Source organism: Ambystoma mexicanum, chromosome 14 (assembly GCF_040938575.1).
Source record: "Ambystoma mexicanum isolate Mex_15411 chromosome 14, UKY_AmexF1_1, whole genome shotgun sequence".
Taxonomy (NCBI): domain Eukaryota; kingdom Metazoa; phylum Chordata; class Amphibia; order Caudata; family Ambystomatidae; genus Ambystoma; species Ambystoma mexicanum.
The window spans coordinates 650,616,685-650,640,138 of record NC_090940.1 but is presented as its reverse complement, the minus strand read 5'-3'; the positions used below and the strand labels follow the sequence as shown (position 1 = coordinate 650,640,138).

The 23,454-nt window shown below is 48.2% G+C and overlaps 1 protein-coding gene across 13 annotated transcripts in view; it reads right to left on the bottom strand.

Annotated features, from left to right (window-relative positions):
* The window catches only part of KLC1 (kinesin light chain 1), a 469,931-nt gene that overhangs the window by 11,030 nt on the left and 435,447 nt on the right, over positions 1–23,454 (bottom strand). For 10 of the 13 annotated variants that reach the window (XM_069638172.1, XM_069638170.1, XM_069638166.1 and 7 more), the window contains one exon: positions 6,848–6,914. The exons of the other annotated variants lie outside the window; for them this stretch is intronic. In XM_069638172.1, coding sequence (XP_069494273.1) covers positions 6,848–6,914 — 67 coding nt within the window. The remainder of the gene's footprint in view (positions 1–6,847; positions 6,915–23,454) is intronic. 13 annotated transcript variants of the gene reach the window in all.

Genomic DNA, 23,454 nt, shown 5'->3' with positions numbered 1-23,454 from the left:
TCGATGAAGACACCAAGAAATGGGATGACACCTTAGAGCAACTCGCACGTGCCACCAATAATCTCTAACTCCAATGTGAAGATTTGGAAAACAGATCGAAGCGCTCCAATATAAGAATCAAGCATCTGCCAGAAGCAATCTAGGACCAGGACATAAGGACTACGATCACTCAGCTCTTTGCGGAAATTCTGGCCGAGGACACTGAGCCCCCAGATAGGAATCGACAGAATTAACAGGGTGAGGCCAAAAAGATCACCCAAACCGGGGACAAGGCCCAGGGATGTGCTGGCGGCCATCTCGGTTTATGCCCAAAAGCAACAAATATTGAGAAAAGCAAGGCTCTCTGCACCAGTGAGGATCAATGGCCAGGAGGTCCAGCTTTACCAAGACCTTGCACAATCAACTCTCCAAAAGAGGAGACAAATGGGGCCAGTGGTGCGACATCTGTCCGCAAAGCAAGTGAAATACAAATGGACCTTCCCATTCAGCCTTATATTCATGTGGGAGGGAACTCACCATCGATTATCAACATGTCGGGAAGGCTAGCAGATTGGGTCCATCACAAGAAAAAGGTGACGCCTAACCCCGATCACAAGAAAAACTGAAAGGTCCCAGCAGTCAGGGAGGATGGATAACAAATTTATGGGACGGAAGAGACAATAGTCGCTGCCCTTCACTAATACCATATGAGGGGGTCGAAAGAATCAAGAAGAGAGAGAGGCGACACAGAAAATTATCCAAAATACCAAAAGTGAGGTGAGAAAATACCCAGAAAACATTGCAATTGGCCCAGGCGAGGCGGAAGAAGGGCTAACTTGAAATCCGAAGTGGGGTTTAGGATTCCCCACACCATGTACCTGAGACAGGTGGGGGGCAGGGAGCACATCCCAATGCATTTAGTCACCTAGTCCCCCACTCAGGTGGGAAGGGAAGTTGGGGATGTGAGGGGGGTCTTCAACAAATAGGCACTTGAATCAGGGAAAGGTATCCGCCCATTCTTGAGGCACAAAATGGATGGGAAAACCATGAGACCAATTAGGATACTGACTCACAATGTCAGGGGGATAAAAATTAGAAAGACAGGCTTGGCGGGAAAAGGCAGATATACTAATGTATCAAGAAGTCCACTTACAAAAAAGGGATAGAACTAAAGTTAAGATCAGGGGAGCCTCATAGACCTACCAAGCAAATGCAAAGGGGAAAAGGGCGGGGTTCTCTTTGCCATACAAGACAGGCTCCAGTCCAGAGCAGTTTGGCAGATAAAGAGAGGCGATATCTTTTATTGAATATACAAGTTGAGGGCACAAGGCTCACACTAGCGTCCATCTATGCACCCATTCGGGGAAGGACGGTTTCCTGAGGGGAACTCTGTCGGCCCTAGAAGGCTTTGCTACAGGGGACATCATTATGGGGGGAGACCTCATTATCGCTTGGAACCCAACACTAGATAGAAGCCCAAGCGCGCAATCCTATACACATGCCCTGTCCAAAGCCCTGAAAGCAGCTGTCGAAACGCTAGCGCTCCATGATGTGTGGTGAGCCATGAAACGGGACGCACAAGGCTTCACGCACTTCTCCCACGTCCATAATTTACAATCAAGGATTGACTACATGTGGACCTCCACAGGTCTGGTGGGGAAGGTAGAGGACATAGTAGTGGGCCCAATTACAATCTCTGACCATGCCCCCATAATAACATAGCTGAATGTCAACAGAGCGGGGGGAGGAGTGTAGGCGTGGAGATTCCCGACATACATCCTGCAAGATAATCTCCAGGTGGACAAGATCAAAGGAAAGATTGAGCTATACTTCCTGGAGAATGATACGGGGGCCACAACAAAAGGGGTGGTGTGGGACGCCTTCAAGGCAGTGTTGAGGGGTGAGCTGATTGCATTCAAGGCACATAGGGACAAACTGCGTATCAAATGGGAAATGGAACGAGAAGAGAACCTTAAGGAAACGCAAAAAGAGCTGGCAGCCCACCCGAGTAGGAAACTGAAGTTATCCCTAAAAAAAATTTTCACGGGCAGCTAGCATTGCTGCAGAACAGGAAAGCGGAACTTGCGCTACTGAAAGCAAAGCAGAGATACTATATCAGCGCCAACAAAGCGGACAAACTGCTGGCAAGACAGCTTAGAGACAAGGACCACAAAATGACCATCCAGCTGAGGGATGAACAGGGCCAAATCAGGACGACTAACAAAGAAATGGGAGATATAATGGCAACCTACAACCAGGCTCTCTACACATCGGAGCAACTGGAGAGTGAAGCTCAGAAGGTATACCTGGGTGGGGTTGCCCTTCTCCAGATTACGGAGCAAGATAGGCAACTATTAGATGGGGAGATCCGAATTGAGGAAGTCGTCCAGGCGATCAAAAAACTCCCCAAGAACAAAGCGCCAGGTCCAGACGGATATACTGACTCCTTTTAAAAAAGGTTCCAGGACATACTGGCCCCCAAACTGACAGAACTTTATAACAGCTTCAAAGCGCAAGGGGACATTCCTAAATCAATGAACGAAGCGAAACGGATTGTTTTCCCCAAACCAGGAAAAGACCCTTCTCAGCCAAGCTCATACCGCCCGATTGCCCTAATGAATCTGGACGCAAAGCTTTATACAAAAATCCTGGCGGAAAGGCTCTCCCGGTTGTTACCAACCCTGATAAAACCAGATCAATCAGGATTTATTCCCAGAAGGCAAACAGCGGACAATACACGCAGGGTGACCCACCTAATCGAAAAAGTGGAAGAGGCCAAGATCCCGTCAATTCTGGTATCGTTGGACGCGGAAAAAGCGTTCGACAGGGTCGAATGGTCACAGCTATTTCACACAATGGAGCACATGGGATTCGGTCACCAGTATCTTAGAATGGTGAAAGCCAACTATAAATCCCCCTCCATGAGAATCTCATTGAACGGCACCCTTGCTGCCTGCATACCCATAACCAGAGGGACAAAACAAGGGTGCCCGCTCTCCCCTCTCCTCTACGCACTGTTCCTAGAGCCACTACATTTCAGAATCCGAGAGTCTCGTCAAATTCAAGGAACAACAATGGGAGGGGTGGTACATAAAACCATGACCTTTTCTGACGACATGCTCCTGGCACTATCGGAACCCGAGCGCTCCCTCCCGGCGCTCCTTCAGGAACTTGATGTGTTCGGGATGGTCTCAGGCCTGAAAATCAACAGGAGCAAGTCAGAGATCCTGAACCTATCGGCAGATCCGGCACTGGTCGACCAACTGGCGCGATTGACCCACCTGAAAAAAGCCCAACATAACATTACATATCTGCGTATAAAGCTTACACCATCAATCAAACTCCTCTATGGAGCCAATTATCCGCAACTATTAACTCGCCTAAAGGCAGACCTGGCACGATGGAACCCCCTCAACATAATATGGTGGGGCAGGCAGACGGCAGTAAAGATGACCGTGCTCCCGAAGCTGCTATACTACTTCCAGACACTCCTGATAAAAAATCCAAGATCGTTCTTCAAGTCTCTGAACAAAATGGTCTCTGCATTCATTTGGCAGCGCAAAAGGCCGAGAATAGCGATGGCGACGTTGACGGCCCAAAAGAACGAAGGCGGTCTTGCACTCCCCCATTTCAAAAGATACTATGAAGCTGCACAACTGAGAGTCGTCAGAGTGGGTGGAACACTCCCCACACCTTATCTGGGTACAGCAAGAAAAGTCCGTAGCCGGTGCCCCCCTGTCGAACCTTCTTTGGTTGCCCAAGATCCACAGACACCCGAACGTGACAAGAAATGAAGTGATGGGAGCCGGTTTGGAAGACCGGGACATGGCACTCAAAAGGGGAGCCTTAACAACACTCCCATCCCCCCTTCACGCCAATGTTTGGGAACCTGGAGTTCCAACCAGGAATGGACCAGAAAGCATACCTCAGCTGGAAGCGGGCAGGATGCACGAAAATAAAGGACATGTACAAAGGTCAATCCATTAGGACATTCCAAGAATGCATCCAGGAAGTGGGAACCAAAACCTCAGAATACCAATATATGCAGCTACATCACTGGTTACAGCTCCCTCACATTTAAGAGGCGGCCACAAGGCAACTGACCAGTTTCTAAACTTACATGACCACGGCCACAGGTTCCCGAATGTTGATCTCTAATCTATACAACCACCTAAATGCACAGGGGGAAGATACAACATGGAACTACATGAAGAGATGGGAAGCGACACTGGGGGAACCAATTTCAAGAACTCAATGGCTTGATCTGTGGAATAAAATTCCCAAATTGACTCGCTCCATTCAATTGAGAGAAATGTGGCAAAAAAATAGTGCTTCAATGGCACTACACTCCAGAGAAGCTTCAGACCATGTTCCCCGCCACAAGCAGTTTCTGCTGGCGAGGCTGCCCAACAACAGGGCACTGGCGCTACATATGGTGGAGTTGTCCGGCGATTGCGACATTCTGGCAAGAAGTAATTAAACAGGTGGAAGAAATGGTCAAAGGGGCGAGCGAACTAGAATTAAAACATGGCCGACTGGCAGGTGGGAACCAAAACAAAAGACTTTCACAAAAGCCCAACAGAGAGGGATCATGACATTGATTATAGCAGCCTAGCTAGTGATAGCCCAATTGTAACTAAACAAGAGGGCAAATTATATAGGATTGACAGGGTATTGCCCTTAGTCAGTTATGTTCACACAATAGGTAGGCAAGACACATCTGTGTAATGAGCTATTAGCAGCCAAGTGAAACCCAGAGTTGGTCCAGTTGGCCAAGCCAAAACCTGTGGTAAGGACAACAATTTAAGCTGATGTCTAGCTAGAATAGAATCAAGGCTGTGGCAGAAGACAGTAGGATAGAGCGAAAGAAACACTATCCCTGCCTAATATGCACTCTCAACTAGGTTGCAGTGTTACAAAGCCTGTCTAATAGTGACAGAATTACCAACTTCTATAGTATGTAACACATTCAGCCTTCTAAGTCCTATACCACTCTCTTCCAAGTATGTATGAATTGGAAGAGAATAAAGTAAAAAGAAAAAAGAAAAGCGCACCAGGGAGGGTAAAGAAGATATTTTCTTTTTTTAACACTTGTGGGGCATCGAATGGGGTAACAAATCCTTTAGGAGGTGGGTCGATACATTGTTGTTTACTATGTTTCATCTGAAAATCAATAAATATGTTTTAAAAAAAATTGCACAAGACTGCTTCCTTTATGAGTTTTGCAGTGCCTTATTCCCCTGGGTCTGACTGGACAAAGGAACACCTGCTGTCAGGCGGCAGTATTCCGTTGTAGCGGCGGGGCACCCTAGATGGGGCCATTGCTTCCGGTTTGGGTCCAGGGAGTGCAGAAGGCTCCCACTGCATAAGACACCACGATCCGGGGGCCTACACTCAGTGCATGCTATGATGCCCCTCCTCTAACCTTCTGAGCTCTTCAATGGACCCGCAAGGATATAGGCTACAACCGGACTTACTACCAGCTGCCTTCCTACCTCCTCTGTGAGCCGAGTTCCACTCTCCTAGAATCCTTTTTTCTTTAGTGTTCTACTTGGATTCCTCAGCATCATCATCTTGGTGATTTCGCTCGTTTTGTGAACTATATAACCTATTCTAGAACTTTGACTTTTTCTGCCCCCTCGAACTGCTGTGCTTCTTGTTTATGTGGTCTTGTTCTGGGGATCGATTGTCCTTGCACCAACCAGTGCATCCTCGTGTCGTGGGCCTGAGCTATCCAGAACACCCCAAACCCTATTGTACTGGGAACTTTGTTTCATGAGCGCTTTGAAACACTTGCCTGTGTATAGGCGCTATATAAATAAACATTACCATTTCTCTAAAGCATACATGGAACAATTTCAGGTATAGTCTCAGTGGTCATGCTATGGAGGGACTCGGGGGCGTGGGAGGGGGTGGGGGCAACCTTAAGTTATGTTCTAACATGTGCTTGTGTCCTCTTGCAGCCTCAGGGAGTCCAAGCGGGTCTGCCGTGGAGAGAAGAGGACTATCCACACAACCTTTCATGCCAACTTCTCCTCTGGTGAAGTCTTTTATAAGTAGAAGTGGGGAGGTGTGGGGGCCATGGGCCGGCCATCATCTGGGCATTGTCCCCTAGCACCTTTATAACTTAGGATCTCAATTATATGTTCATATTGTGCCATAAGAACATTAGAACAGTGTCCTATGTTGATTTACAAGGCCCTAAATTTACATAGCTCAAGTTTTCTTCTGTAATTTAATCGTACACACCGATATGAAGGTTTAAAAGCAAATTCCCTTGACTGCTATTTATACACAAGGTGTGTGTCTCGCCATAAGGAATTAGCAGCTGGAACTGTTACTTCTTTGAGTACTCTCCTTTGACTGTCGTCACATTTTAGAGGTTCTAGAATTCTTTTATAACCACCACTGCCTAAAATATAGACCATCTTCTTCAAAATAACACCTTCCTGTACATTACTGAAGGTTTATGTACTTTGCTCTATGTAAAACTCGTTGAATTTATTTTGCTGCATGTGTACCCGGTTTGTTTTACCACGAAAAGATGGTGGGTTTGGGTAAGGCATATAAAATGGAGGGCCGGGGGAGTGAGAGTGAAGAGATTACACTAGGTCTCACCGTACTTTTGGCAATAAAAAATGCGGTAAACTCAAAGTCAAGTTCATTTCCGACCAAATCACATAGATCCATAATTGAACATTCTTCTTGTTCTGTGAACACATGCACAGAAATAGTTTAGCCATTCCACCCCGGCGCGTAAAGCATGCCAAACGTTTGCACTAGTACGACAGTAATCGCACGACTCTCCAGCCAAGAGCGTACTACGGTAGTGGCATGCACTTATGAAAGAATATCATAGGCTCCTTACTTGAAAGGGATCCTCAGTTGCCTTGCCAACCATGTTAAGAACATTCAGAGAACTGGCACGCTTCATGCTGCAACCAGGATAGTGAACATGCAAGGATAAACCAGTCAGAATCACTGCAAACTAAAAGCTCCAAACAGTACAAGAAGATTATTGTAAGCTGAAAGGGCCTTTGATGTAGCATGCAATTACTATTGTTTCAGGGACCTGTTTTACCAAATGAGGTTCAATTGATATGAAAATGCAGTGTTTTGCTCTAAGGAAGTGGGTGTATGTGACAAACCGGGCAACTGCATGAAGAGCTTTTGGCTTTTGGTACGCGCCTGTAGTCTGCGCACTACCACCACACTAGAAGCCTGCATTCAGTTGTCTGGCAGTTTAAGGGCGACCAAAAGATGAAGTGTTAAGTCATAGGTGTGCCATGCTTAAATATACAAATGCAAGAAATATGATGGTATGTATAAATGCTTCAGTGTTCACGTGACAACTGATTTTTCCTGCAAATGTTTCAGCTGGGAATATTTTAGAATTACTTCAAAAACTAAAAAAAAATATCAGAGGAAATTATAAATGTGATTACCAGAACCAATTCCGAGATTAAACTACATTTCAGGTCCCGCAATTGGTTATTTACTTGTGTGGCACGGACTGTTATGAATAGCACTGTATTTTATTTGTCCGAGTCTAAAACACATATATCTAATCTGCTAGTAAAGTGTGCCTGTGAAACACATGGAAAAGAAATGGAGAATTATAGATCATATATTGTTAGCACCCATTACAAAATCAAATCCCGTACATGTAAAAGATTCATTTGACACCAACAATATGAACATTTTAATGATTAATAAAAGTGAAAAAGATATATTAGTCAAACAGATATTAATAAAACAAACAGTACATAAGACAAACATAGAACATTGTAAGAGGAGGTAAATAGGACAACCATAGAAATGTAAGTTAATGTTAATTTTGACTAAAGGCAACTCGATCACACCTGCAATCACTTTCCTGCACAAGAACAAGTTACTTACCCCTGGTAACGTTCTTTCGACTGGATGTTTCACCAACGTATTCCTCATCTTTGACATGTTAATGTCCAGCTTCAGCTGCTCCGGAAAACTTTTTTTCGGCAGAGGGTGCCCTGTGTCGATGGCATGGAGCCGATGTGCCTCGAAGGCCTCCGTCGAGGGTGACGTCATCGGAGAACATATATAGCACGCGCGGCGCCTGTTGGACTCGGTTCTGTTTTTCCTCCTCCTCATGCAGCAGAGATGCCCATAAATACAGGCATGACAGTACTCAACCTTGGTGGAGCGGAAGCTGTAATAGCATGGGAAATTCTACAGAGGGATAGGATGGAAAAGCGATGAAGAATACGTTGGAGGAACATCCAGTAGAAAGAATTTTACCAAGGGTAACTTGTTCTTCGAATGGATTGTGTCCTCCAACGTATTCCTCATCTTTGACAGACTCCCAAAGCAGTATAAGAATTTGGAGGAGGGTTTAGAATTTTTATATATTAAACATTCTCCAGGGCAGAACAAAGTACTGCCTCGCCAAAAATAAGATCTTGAGAATGGGAAGGATACAGAGCATAATGCTTTGTAAACATGTGTATGGATGACCACGTTGCAGCATCACATATATTATTTTCCCCTTTGAAGGGCTGTAGATGTGGCCATGCCCCTGGTGGAATGAGCCCACAAACCTTCAGGGGGGTCTTTCCCTGCCAGACTGTAGCACTCAGAAATATCCAAAATGATCCACCTACATAATGTTTGCTTGGTAACAGCTTGACCCAGTTTGTGTCCTGTATACCCTATGAATACTTGATCATCAAACCGTAATTTGGATGTTCTCGAAATGTAAAAGCTTAGAGCTCTTCTAGGATCCAACCTATGAAGTCTTTCTTCCTCCTTACCAGGATGAGGAGGAGGGTAGCTACTGGGAAGGACAATATTTTGGTTCAAATGAAAATCTGAACCGACTTTTGGTAAAAATGAAGGTTTGACCTTCAAGACAACTTTGTTCTTGTAGAAGATTGTAAAAGGTGGCTTTACTGACACTGCCTGCAACTCACACACTCTGCAGGCTGATGTGAGAGCAACCAATTTAATGATTTGCACGTGTGCAGGGGTTCAAATGGTGCACACATTAGGAACTTTAAGACCAGATTTAGGTCCCAAACCGGAACCTGAAAGGATGCACATTAGTGAGTCCTTTCAGGAATTGAGTTACCAGTGGCATTTCGAAATAGGAGCATTCCTCTGACAAGCGCTTAAAAATGGACAGCGCTGCCAGATAGCCTTTAATAGTAACAATCTGGAGTTCTGAAATGGCTAAAGATAGAAGGAAGAACAATACGTCGGTCGCTTTAAACAGAAAAGGATCCACATTCTTTTCTTTGCACCAGTTGCAAAACTTGTTCCGACGGCACCGGTACAAGGATTTCGTTGCTGGTCTTCTAGCCGAAAGCAACACCTCCATAATGTCATCTGGGAGGTCCCAATCCTTATATCTCAACCTTTCAGAAACCAAGCGTGAAGGTTGAGAATTGATCTCCGGATGAAGAACCTGACCCTCCTCTCGTGAGAGAAGATCCTCTCTCTGTGGAAGACGTATCGGAGGACAGCTGGACATGTCTAGAAGGTCCGGGTACCATGTCCTCCTGGCCCAATCCGGGGCAATTAGGATCATGCGCTTCCTGAACATTCGCAACCTCCTGATCACGTGAGGAATGACGGGCACCAGAGGAAATGTGTACAGGAGTGGAAACTCCCAGTCCACTACGAACACATCTCCCAGAGCTCCTCTTGGGGGAAATGACCTTGAGCGACATCTTTCACACTTCCGGTTGACCTCGGTCGCTAACAGATCTACTTGAGGGGTTCTCCAAAGGGTGAAAATCTCTTGAAGGACTTCCTGAGCTAGTTCCCACTTGTGGGAGACTGTGCTCTGGCTGCTCAGAGAGTCCGATGCACTGGAGCTGCCGAGAAGGTGTCATATGGGACTTCTTGTAATTGAGGGAGAAGCCCAATCTGTGGAGAGAGTGGCAGGTGACTTTCAGATGATCCAGGGCTTGTTCGGGAGAACGCGCCCTGATCAGCCAATCGTCCAGGTAGGGGTAGAGATGTATCCCCCCTTTCCTGAGATTCGCTGTCACCAACGCCATCAGTTTAGTGAAAACCCTCGGGCAGAGGTCAGCCCGAAAGGCAGAACTCGAAACTGATAGTGAGAACCGCCAACTGTGAACCTCAGGTACTTTCTGTGCTGGAAATGGATAGGCACATGAAGATAAGCATCCTGGAGGTCTAATGACACCAACCAATCCTGAAGTTGGAGGGCCTGAAGGATCTGAGAAGGTGTGACCATCTTGAACTTGTTCTTCCTGAGGAACTTGTTCAAGTATCTCAAGTCCAAGATGGGTCTCAGCCCACCGTCCTTTTTGGGGATCAAAAAATATGGCGAGTACCATCCCTTGTTCCTCTGTGCTACAGGTACCGGTTCTATGGCACCTTTCTCCAGCAGGGTTAAAACTTCCTGCACAAGGAGCGGATCCGGAACCATCAAAGAGCGGCTCCCCGGTGGATTGTTCTGAGGTCTTCTTATGAAGGGAAGGCAAGAACCATGGGCTGTTTCCAGAGCCCAAGCATCTGAAGTAATGTCTTGCCATTCTTGCAGATCCTGAGACAGTCTGCCCCCACTGGTGTACTGTGATTCAAGACCTCAGAGTGGTTTTGTGGCGGCTGCTGGAGAGGCCAATGGTAAGGAGGCTGCTGCTTGAGCTGGTTTGGCACCTCTACATCGTCCACCACGAGGAAACCTTCTTTATTTGACTTTGACTGGCCATTCCTCTCGTCCTTCCAACTTAGGAGTAGTAGCGAAAAGATCTATCCCTCCAAGGTTGGTCCCTAGGACGAAAAGGCTGATGTTGCCTGACAGCAGCGCCTAAAGACTTGGCTGGCGCCTTCGAGGTCTGCAACTTCTCGAGACTCTTGTCAGCCTTGCTGCCAAAAAGATGAGAGCAGCCAAAAGGCACGTTGAGAAGCCCAGACTGCACATCTGGTGCAAAACCCGACTTCCTCAACCATTCGTATCTGCGCATCACAGTGCTGGTAGCCATGGATCTGCTTACCCTTTCCGCAATATCCAAGCCTGACTGAAGGGCTTCACAATCAGCTTCTTTGCCGTCCTTAACAATAGCCAAGAAGCCATCCCTTTCTTCCCCCTCGGGAATATGCTCTGCCGCCGTAGATATGCAATCCCCGAGAGTATACAACATTTTTGTCAGGGCACAGGTGGAGTTGGCTGATTTCAGTGCCATGCTCCCTGCTAAAAATACCTTTCTTGCCCATCCATCTACATGCTTGTCATCCCTATCAGGAGGGATGGTAGGGTACGCTGCCTGTTTTGAAGCTGCTGTAGCTGCCTGCACCACCAGACTCTCCGGAGTGGGGTGTTTCGACAGGCAATCGGGTCACTACTGGAGGGGTGGTATTTTTTTGTCAGATTCTTATTAACTGCCGGATTGGTCTCTAGCAGTTAATAAGAGGAAACCCAATTCCAAATTTGAAGCCATCCTCTTTTGTAATGCCATATGGATGGGCAAAACAGACACTGACTGAGGACCTTTATCCAAAATATCGGTTAGATCGTCCTGTTGATAAGGGAGTGGTGGTCTGCTCCATCGTAAGTGCTCTACAACTCTGGACATGAGTTGTCTGTATGGAGCGTCGGCATGTTCGCCAGATTCAGGTCTATCGAACTCTAGTTCGGGTGAAGTATCAACTCCACTGGCAGACTGGAAATTGTCATATAGATTTTTAATCCTGGACTCCTCTGACATCAGACACTCTGGAGCATTGGGTGTCCCATATTGCAACCCAAAAGGAGCATCTTCCTCATCAGAGTGTTTCTCATCTTCATAGATTGAAGAGAGTGGTTAAAAAATGTCCTTTCGGGGTAAAGGAGTATAAACCTTTCCAGATAACGTTAGTGTAGGCTTCTATTGCTTTATTGGTGCCCCTATTGAGGAAGGGCGCTTGGCTCTGATGGAACAGCCAGCGTATGTGGCGTAGCTGTTTTCGAAGTTATCAATGTCGACGTCGAGAGCCTGATGGGTGTCGAAGACACCATCGTCAAAGGCCTGGCAGGCGTCGAGGACACTGCTGGCGTTGACTGTTTTGATGGCGTCAAAGGTCTCGATGGTGTCGAGGACCTCAACTTCTCTTTGTGCTTTTTATCGGAGGAAGGCCTCAAGGGCTCCTGATGTTTGTCAGGCCGTTTTCCCGGGCTCGAGGGCATGCAGGATTTCGAGCAAGACCTATTCTTACCGGCTTGCTTTGAAGGCTCGGTAGGAGCATGACCTTGTTTTTCAAATATTTTTAACATTTCCTTTCGGAAAGCTTCCCAATCGACTGGGGTAGATTTCTTTGGTGGGACATGCAACCCTTTCTGGTGATTCGTCAGACGAAGAAATCGAGGAAAGTGACCTCCGGTGCCTCCTTTTCGACTTTTTTGCCGATGACGAAGAGTGGTAGGAGCCACTCCTAGACCTAGACCGCTTGGCCTTCTTCCTCCAAGGAGTCTCTCCTCTCGACTCGTCGGTCGAAGGCGTAGCAGGTCGGTGCTTAGGGGATTTGGGTAATCTTCCTACCTGGAGTTTCCCCTTCCGCTCCCTGAAGGCCTTTCCTGTCAAGGACTGACACTTTTTTTTTTTTACTATTTCTTTATTAGCATTTCATTTAACAGCGTAACAGTCAACCAGACACCCACTCCCCCCACCACCTCCCCAGTGCAAATGTGAAAGCAATACCGGAAATAAGAACATCTTGAGCAACAATCAGTATCTTCCTGAAGAGCACTCCAGTGCAGTCCCCATTCGATGGCACCTCACACTTCAAAGCTTTTATTCCCTGGATACAGTCTTAGAGAAGGGGTGGAGATTGCAACCCAGACTACGGCCCAACAGGCGACCCCCGCTCCACAGAAGGCTCAGAACCCCCCCTCCCCGGGCAGCCAAGAAGGTATACCGTGTATGCATCCCACATTCAACTGTCACCTCGGCAGCACCCCGCATCACATCCCATCTCGTTTCCATATCATTACAGTATAGTATAGCCTTTGACCAGTGGGCAATTGTCGGACTTCGCCTACTACCCCACTCCATAGCTACCCGCCTCTTTGCTAGAATTAGAAGGAGATATACCAAGTTCCTAGTATCTTTAGGTACCTGCCCCGTATACCCCAATAGGGCAATCACTGGATCGGGGACAAGCCGTTGCCCCACAATATCCCCGATCACCACAAACACCTCTTGCCAAAACGGCACCAGCACCCTACATTCCCACGCCACATGGAGGAAACCCGCCTTCTCTTGTCCGCATCTGAGACAAGCCCCGGACCTCTGAGGAAAAAAAGCGTTTAATTGAGCCGGAGAATAATAGCATTGATGTAAAAACTTGAATTGAATCAGTTTAAAGTTCGAATTGACCGCCCCCTTCCTGGTCATTTCACAACAATACTCCCACATGTCTGCAGAGATATCTTTCCCCAATGCTCTCTCCCACGACTCTTTGGGCGATCTCCCACCCACTAGCCTAGCCTTCAAAGCTAACCTATACAGCCCAGAGAGCACCCGCCGTCCAATACTCCCCCTCCCCCCCAGCACTCCATCAAGCATTTCATCCGTTGCCGGCGGTTCCGGGAAAGAGGGGAACAGCCGTTGCAATGTTGCCCTCAGCCTATAGTATAAAAACACATCCAGTGCTGACAGGGCCCCTTCTCCCTCAACTGGCTCAGCGAGAGGAACCTCCCACCCGGGAACAGGTCTCCAAACCGACTGACACCCAACCGTTTCATAGTGGCCACGTAATGCGCTTCACTGGTCAGTGGGACTCCAGGGATAAATATTGGCGGAATATCCGGCGAATAAAGTACAATACCAGTGGGCGCATGCCGCAAGGTAGACCAGGCCCAACAGGTAAGCTCCACCAGATTCACAGGAGATCTAGCCCAATTCGGAGCAGTCAGGATAACTGACCGTAGCAGCACAGGCGATGCGATTGACCTTTCTATTTCGACATGACTATGCTCCGCCGCCATCCCGTACCAGTACCAGAGATAGCTCGCCTGCGCTACTATATAACTCAAAATCGGGAAGTGCCAAACCCCCCTCCCGAACTGGTGCCATAAGCCGCTCCAGGGAGACCAGCGCCTTTTTCCCCAGTCCATATGAAGCTTGCGATCGACGAACAAAGATCCCGAAAATATTTTTGAGGGACTTTTATGGGCACATTAAGAAACACATATAAGAGTTTGGGAAGGACAGGCATCTTGACTACTGAGATCCTCCCGTATAAATTAAGAGGAAGTAGAGCCCAGCCCTGCATCGCCCTTTTAACCGAGATCAGCGCTTCTACGTAATTCGCCTCATACACCGTCTCTGCGCTCCTCGCAACAGTCACCCCTAAATAGCGAGTGCTCTGCAGATCCCACTGAAATCCCCACTCATCCTGAAACTGAGATACCCCACCAGTCAATGGGAAGATAACAGACTTGCTAACATTTATATGAAGCCCCAAAAGGTCACCATAGCGCTGGAGGTCCCGCATAACCGGGTCCACGTTAATTTCAGGATGACGAATGAACAGGACCATATCATCCGCATACAATGAAATTATCACTTTATGGGTATGGAGTTGAATTCCCCGGTGCAATTGAAACTCCCGACCCCATTCAGCCCACGGCTCTATCGCCAAGGCGAAAAGCAGAGGGGACAACGGGCAACCTTGATGCGTCCCCCTTTCAAGTGGCACCACTCCTGTGGTCTGCCCATTGACCCGCACCCTGGCCACTGGATCGGTATATAAGAGCGAAACCAAGGAGACAAAGAAATTGCCCAAGCCCAACCTACGTAAAACCGTAAACAAAAACAGCCATTCCACGGAGTCAAAAGCTTTAGCGGCGTCCAATAGGACCGCCACCGCCGGGTCCCCCGATGGTAAAGCCGCCATCAGACCAGACATCCTCCACAGCCCAAACGAGGTCGAACGCCCCGGGATAAATCCAGCCTGATCGGCTCTCACCAAGGTGGGCATCAGCGGCGCCAGCTGCCTCGCCACAATCTTCGCCAAAATCTTATTATCGAGATTAATAAGCGAGATCGGCCGGTAAGACGAGCAGTCGTCCCCCGGCTTACCCGGCTTCAACAGCACCACCACTACAGCCTCTCTAAGGGAGTCAGGCAAACGGCCCAAAGACGCCGCCTCTTGGTACACCCGTAGCAGATATGGCGCCAATCTATCCGCATAACACTTGTAAAAGTCGGCTGTAAAGCAGTCAGGACCCGGGGACTTCCCATTCGGCAACGACCTAATAGCCTCCAATACCTCCTCCAGTGTCACCGGCCTATTCAACTAGCCCCTCTGTTCCTCCGAACACCAATACAGCCCCACCTCATCGAGAAACGCCTCTATATCTGCCTGTGCAACTGTTAAGCGGGTCAAATATAACTTACCATAGAATTCCTGGAACTCACGAAGAATCCCTTTGTCCTCATAATTAACCGCACCCCCTCCATCTGTGATCGACGTCACTATGTTCTCCTGACTACCGAGCCGAATAAGTCGGGCGAGCGACCGCCCCGCGGCCTGTCCCTCCCCGTATTGCCGAGGAGCGACCCTATCCCACATAAACTTAACCTCTCGCTGAGCCAAAGTATGAAATTCTTGGAGCTTCTGTTTGATACTTCCCCTTTGAGCTGCATTCGGAACAGGCGCCCCTTCTTTCAGAGCCCGTATTTCGTCCTCCGTGACCGCCAGATCCTTCCGTAGCTTCTTTAATATCCCCAGTTCCTTAGCAATACATTCACCTCTGATCACACACTTAAACCCTTCCCATAGGGTACCCACCGACGACACTGACCCCTCATTGACCTCAAAGTACGCCTCAATAGCCTTCGACAATTCCTCCTTAAAGACCACATCCGTAAGTACCTCACTTTTAAACCGCCAGGGCGGCCTGTCCCTAGCACTGCCTTGAACACGAATGGACAACAGAACAGGAGCGTGATCCGACAAAGTGCGGGCCAGAATACCGACCCCCACAGATCAACCAATAATTGCGCGGGACACTAGGAAATAATCCAACCGGGCGGCCGAACCATGCGGGGCTGAATAGTGCGTGAACTGACACGCCTCAGGATTTCTCACCCTCCATATATCTTCCATATCCCACACCGGGAGCATGCCCCGAATTCTGGAGGAACCCCTACGCCCAGGATGAACCGCCTCGCCAGTTCTGTCGAACGAGGCATCCAGGACCAAGTTAAAATCTCCTGCCCAAATAATGTCCCCATCAGGTAGTGCCCCTAGCTGCCTCTCCACCCAATCGAGGGACTCCAACGTATCATGATTAGGACCATAATAGCTTATTAATGTGTACAATTTCCCCTGGACTACCCCTTGTACCACCAGTGCCCTGCCCTCTTGGTCTTTCACAACCTTGACCAGACGAAAACCCACTGACTTATGTACCAAAATACACCCCCACCCTAGAATAAGAATAATAGGAAGAATAATATCGGTGACAACCCCAGCTCTTGCCAAACTTAGACTCAGTGGCCGTGGTCAAGTAGGTTTCTTGAGGAAAAGCCACCCCCACCTTATGGCACTCCAAGTAGTGTAAGACCTTCCGACACTTAGGCCAACTATTCAAGCCCCTGACATTCCAAGTTATACAATTCAGTGTCGCCATTTGGGAACATTAGAGCACCTTTAGTCCATTCACGCTCAAGGTCAAGGATTTCCAGCCCGCACATGTGCACCACCAAACCCCCCCAACCTGCCGGTGATTGCGTTCCCTACCCAACCCACAACACACAATCCCCACCCACCCTGCCGGAAACCCCAACAGTCCTGTATCCCTACCCCCCGCAAATAGAACACACAAAGCTTTCGCGCAAGGGACAGCTGGGAGCCCAACCTCCCCCGCACCCCACCAGAATAGTCGTCTCCATGCTCAGCAGTAGCCCCTTTTACCCCATATGACTACCACAACAAGAAAATTTACTCTGCCTGCACCCATTCAATCCACCTGTACCCGCCACCCAGGAGACCGTGGCAGCATCTCAAGAAAGGAAGAAGCCGAAGCTCCTCCGGGGTTTGAAAAAACATCGACTTGCCATCATATACCACACGTAACTTAGCCGGGAACAGCATTGCGTATTTCAGGCCCCTTTCCCTCATCCTCTTCTTGACATCCAAAAAGGTTTTCCTGGCCGCCTGCACCTTATCTGAAAAGTCTGGGAACAGTTTAATAGTATCCCCTATATGGGACAGGGTACCCTTCTCACTGGCCTTCCTGAGTGCCATATCCCTATCTCGATAGTTCAGTAACCGGGCAATCAACGGACGAGGCTGGGCCCCCGGAACCGGCCTCCGACCGCCTGGGATCCTATGAGCCCTTTCAATCACGCAGACCGGAGAGAAGCCCTCCATGCCCAACGTCTCCCGGATTATGTCCTCCACCAGCAGCTCCATGTTACTCTGGTTCGCCGACTCCAACAGGCCCACAATACGAATGTTATTGCGGCGAGCTCTGGACTCCAAATCCTCCTGCTTCTCTCCGAGTTCTTTTAAGGCTCTCCTGACCTCCGGCATTTCCCCCGCCACTGAAGCTGCCGTCCCCTCCGCTTCATCCAGGCGCTCCCCATGCCTGTCCAAACGGACCTGCATATGGTCCCCCTTACATGTTAGAGTTTCTAATTTACCATCTAAGGATTGGATTCCCGATTGTAACTGCGTGAACTTGTCTAATATCCTGAAAGGCGGCCACCGGATCCGGCCCCGGCTCTGCGGCGTGCAGAACCGCCTTGTCAGACATCACAGCAGAGTCTTTGGACCGAGTGGGCACTTCAAAATTCAGTTTAGACTAATTTTTACCCCCTTTCCCAGATCTAGACATGGCCGGCACGGGGGGACGGTCCTCAGGCGCGACGACAAATGTCAGCACCAAGCCGACATTGCCCTTACATCGCGTCCCCTCGCTTCTTGGGGGCGTCTGAATCACACCAACGCCCCCGCGCACCCAAGGGCCCAAGGGCAACAGGGTCGGGCCCTCACACCGGACCCCAGAAGAAGGGGACCCACATTGCGGGAAGGAGGAGAAGAAAAAAAATCCAAATCCAGGGAATATCAGATTATGTCCTCCGGGGAGGCAGCGAACAAAGGTCCTTGAGGAAATCAGAGGCAGCCAAGTCTAGAATACCACAGGCAAGTAACACGTGTAACCCCCACCATCCAGTCGTCCGGCACCATCCAGGGATATCTCGCCCGTGACTGGGCCGCCGGGGGGCCTAAGCACCACCCAGTGCAGGCCGGCAGGCTGCCAGCGCCCCCCGCTAGGGCGCAGCGAGCTTGCAGCTCGCAGTCACAGAGTGTCCGTGTAAGCGGTGGAGGCCCCTCCAATCCGGCCCCAAGGCCACGGCGCACCCGGTGGACCTATGTGTCGCAGCAGTCTCAACCGGGGCACCCAGACATCGAGGGTCCCCCGCCGCCACTCAGCGGATAGGCCACCAGCACACTCCTAGTCCTCCCGGCGCCGCTACATGTAACTCTGGGAAAAGCTCCTCCCCCGTCAGCTCCGACGAAGGACACGAGGCTCCGCTGCAGCCCTCACCCGCCCGTTCCACACAGCCTAGGCGGCAGCACCTCCGCGGTCCCCACCAGCTCCGTTAGTCCGCGGGGAATGACAGGGGGCCGCAGCCACCCATCCGCAGCACCACCTTCACAGTGCCTCGCCGCACCCGCAATCCGGCAGGCCACAACTCCAACGGCTTAACACCAGCAGGGTCCGAGGACTCGCCGCCCACCACAGCCACCACGCGCACGGGCTTGCAGTGTCAATCCAACCGGTGTCTGAGACGGGAGCGGAGCGCTGCCCTCCCCCTCCACCAGGCCGCAGCAGCAGATCTCATACAGTTCGGCACCGCGCTTCACCCGGGGCAGTCTTTTCGAACCCCAACACGATCAGGCAGGGATCCACAACAAGGCTTCCTCCCTGAGACACAGAGACCGCCGGATAGTCATCAGGATTTACGGGTTGTGTGCGAGCTTCACGGGCTTGCGGCCATCTTGGTCGGGGTCTCGAGCGCCCCCATCGACTGACACTTTGAACAACTGCCCATGTAGTGGTCCTCCCCTAGGCACCACAAGCAGACAGTGCGGGTCGGTAAGGGACATCTTGGACCCGCAGTCCCGGCATTTTTTAAAACCGGTCTTCGGTGTTGATCATGTAGAAGATGAAGACATATCGAAGCATTTTCAAAGAATTATTCGAAAACGAGCCGATGAGGCGCGCCGAATCTCATTAGACGAAGCGAATGCTGTCACGGAAAAACAGAACTGAGGTCAACGGGTGCCGCGCGTGCTATATATTTTCTCAGATGACGTCACCCTCGACGGAGGCCTTCGAGGGACATCAACTCAACACCATCGACGCAGGGCGCCCTCTGCCGAAAAAAGTTTTCCGAAGCAGCTGAAGCTGCACATTAACATGTCAAAGATGAGGAATACGATGGAGGACACAATCCATTCGAAAGGGGGGTTTCTCTGATGATAAATGTTAAACAGAACTTTGATGAATGAAATGTGCTGTCGGTACCCCCCCCCTTTGCTTCACCCAAAACCCTTCTTCTACATTCACTTCGTCATACATTTACTACTTCTTACCTTTACGCCGTCTGCATCTTCACATTGTCACGGTGGCAATGGATATGGTAAGGTGAGCTGTAAGGTTAGGGCCAAGGGGGTTAGGGGCAGAATATGGGTTAGAAAACAAAGGGCAGGGGTGCAAGGAGTCGCTCCAAGTAATGACGAAGTAAGTGTTGGAAGAAGTGAAAGACAGAAGTAGTAAAGGCATTAAGAGGTAAGTGTATAGCGTAGTGAATGCAGAAGTAGTAAAGGCATACATCCTTGATATCATGCATACATGTAGGCACCCTCAAAGTGACAAGTGAGAGATTAATGAGTGGGCGACACTGGGACCACCGCCGCCTGCTTCACGATCCTCACCCCAAAGGTGTTATACAGGATATTTCCAGGGTCTCTGTCCAATCCCCAGCCTCGGGTGCCAAATATTCGGTTCCAAGTAATATTGTTCCTGCAAAAATGACTCCCGACAAAAAAAGTGTCACTTTTTTGCAAAGACATTATTACATTGAACATGCTGGGGACACCCCTGCAACCCGTCCCCATACATAATGTCACCATATATAATGTTGCCAATGGCTTTTCCCGGCGAGATTATGTATGGGGACATTATTACCTGATACCAAATATTCTGGACTACCTAGACCCTCTTCGTGGTTTTACAGGCATGCCATATTCTAAGAAAGAATACACCTGGGTACTTCAAATGGTGTTGCTCAGGGACTCTTGTTACAGGGTTTCACGAACTGCAGGATTGTGCGTTCAGAGCGAAACTCAGCTAGGAACAAGATGCGAGTACAACTTTCGGGACGAAATATGAGCACAGACTACAGTGAACCACTGTAGATTCCAGTCATGAAAGAGAAATAAGGAAGCATGTGTCAGGTTGACACATTCTTACTTACATTGGGTCAGGTGTTACATTGGGTCAGGTGTTACATACATTGACATGTTCTTAGGTCAGGGGTTACATACATTGACTTATTTTTACATACATTGGGTCAGGTGTGGCACATTTGTAGTTAGTAAGGGTTTTGGTGTGTTTTGATTGTTTTTTTTGTTGAGATACAGACAATTTAGCCTTAACCTTAATTGCAGCCTTTGGAAAAGACCCCAAGCCAAGATGGAAGTGCTCAGCCTAAGTTTTGATTGGCTGGTGATTGTTTATAGGAGGGACAGTGAACATTCTAAACTGCCTTTCATCGTCGAAGCCCAGCTGAGAGGTCGTGTGAAAAGCTGCTCCTGCTTAACTTGATCAGGGGTTTCAAGTTTCAAGCGGTCGAGCGGCTTCTTAGAGTAATAAACTGGAAAAGAGTTTGGATTTCGTTTTGGACACAGGACAGGAGTGAGAAGATTCCATTATCAGTGAGAAGAACTTTTCTGAGACTCATTCATGAGATAAGTGCTTTCTAATAATTTTTAAGTAGAAGGAAACTTAAATACAGAACTATCTTAGTCTTATGTAATTTTTGTAAAAGGTAAATTTAATTGAAAAGGTTCACGAGTGTGAGCAAGTTCATCGTATCCACGCAAAACTGTAATGTGCACGCAGGCTTTCATAAGCGATGTGACTTTTCAGAGCAAGCGCGTGTTTGAGCCGTTAAATAAAGCAACCGCGTGTGCGCGAGAATTCTGCTATGTGAGTCAACTGCGCGTGTTTGCTACGGGAAGTAATCGCGCGTGTGCGAGAACTTTGCTACTGGAACTAAAGCGCGTGTGCGTGTTTTCTGCTACGTGGATCTATAGCGCGTGTACGCGTTTACTGCTACTGGAACTAAAGCGTGTGTACGTGTTTTCTGCTACATGGAACTAAAGCGCGTGTACGTGTTTTCTGCTACGTGGAACTAAAGTGCGTGTACAGGTTTTCTGCTACGTGGAACTAAAGTGCGTGTACAGGTTTTCTGCTACGTGGACCTATAGCGCGTGTACGTGTTTACAGCTACTGGAATTAAAGCACGTGTACGTGTTTTCTGCTACGTGGAACTAAAGCGCGTGTATGTGTTTTCTGCTACGAGAAACAATCGCGCGTGTGCTTTTTTTTGCTACGTGGACGTAAAGCGCGTGTGCGTGTTTTTTGGCTACGTGGAATTTTAGCGCGCAAGCGTGAATTTTACTACGTGAATTCCCTTCGCAAGTTTCAAGCGCTACATCTTTAAGAGACTAACATTAGCATACAAAACACCTTTACCAGATTGGATTTCGTTGGAACTGCCTTACTTCATCTTGAACTGAAAAAGTTTGTAAAAGTAAAAGAAGATTAAGAAGTTACTGGGAAAGACTGTTAATGCATTCAAGGACCTATTTAAGAAGGCTGAATGATCCTTAAGCTTTCCTGGCAACTAGTAAGGAAGTCTTATCTACTAAATCACTTCTCAGGGCATTTTCAGGAGAAGTATCAGGTATGGTCTTTTTAACTATTTAGTAAAGGATATAGTTTATAAGGTCAGTGACTCAATGAGTAATTGTGGTGCTGTATATGCTTTTGTCTCAACTACAGGTGAGGAACCAGCTAGTCAATAGCGTCCAGCCTGGTGTTTGTTATTTTATCCACTTTTCCCCCTTTCCCCTAGAAGTGTGGTAAACTGAGCTGAAAAACTATTTGGAGCTCTGAGTGCTACATTTTAGGTGGATTGTCCGGGGGTTCAGCAGCTTCGCAGACGCAAGATCAGAATCTCAGCCAGACAGAATGAAAGGCCAATAAAGGTAGTCTGCCAGAGCTGTTATCAACCCCGATGAGACAACCATGGAGGCGTTGAGAGTAATGGTTAGAGAAATGCGCGAAGAGTTACGGGTTGCTCATCAGGAGTATTCAAATCTTTGTCAGAGGTTGGATGTGTTAAACTTAAAGGTAACTCAAATGCAAGAAGTAGAGGTTTCGGTTGGTGCTCGGTCTCCCCCTGAGTTGGTGAGAGAAGGGGAAGAACAAGAACCTAGGCTTCCAAGAAGAGTGGAGGCGGTGGGGGGTTAAGGAACTTTAGTTATGCCTGTTCCTTTGGCTGCCCCGGAGCGCTTTTTGGGAGATTCTAAAAAATTTCAAATATTTCAGACTCGGTGTGAATTACATTTCTTAAGTCGTTCAGAGTTATTCACCACGGATGCCTCAAAGGTGACATTTACTTTATCCTATTTATCTGGAGAAGTTTCTGTGTGGGGAAGTCTTTTGGCGAGTCAAAAGAGTTTGGCATTGAATAATTATTCCCTTTTCCTGGCTGAATTTAAAACATGTTTGACAAGAGACAGGTATCTTTAGAGGTTGATGGTGAACTACTGGAGCTTCGTCAGGGAGGTAAGGAGTTGATTTCTTATATCACTCAATTTAGATCTCTAATTCTAGAGAGTAGGTGGCCAGAGGAGAAGAGGGCTTCTTTATTTTATAGAGGTTTAAAGGATGAGTTAAAAGATGCCTTGGCGGGAGTGTTGGAGCGTCCTACTACTTTGGATGCTGAAATTGATTTGGTTGTTCAGTTAGATTTTCGTCTAACTGAAAGACGTCTAGAGCGTAGAGGTTCTCAGGGAGATGTAAGGTTTCAGGGAAGGATGGAGAGGTCGAAGGTTGAGATGGTGAACAGAGAAGTGAAGCCAAAAGGGAATGAACCGCAGAGTCGGGTGAGGGGTCCATTGTCCAAGGAAGAGAAGGCTAGAAGAAGGGAGAATAATTTGTGTCTATACTGCGGTAGGAGTGGTCATTTTCTTGGAAACTGTCCTTTTACTCCCAAGAAGATCTTCAATTCTTCCGGCAGAATGCAACAAGTGGCTAACACTATACAGACAGCTGTTCCTTACATAACTATAAACGTATCCTTGCTGTTTGAAAAGGTGATTTTAGGTTCTGGGCCAGTTATAATTGATTCTGGGGCTACAGGTAATTTTATGGACAAGGGATTGGCTAAGACGTTA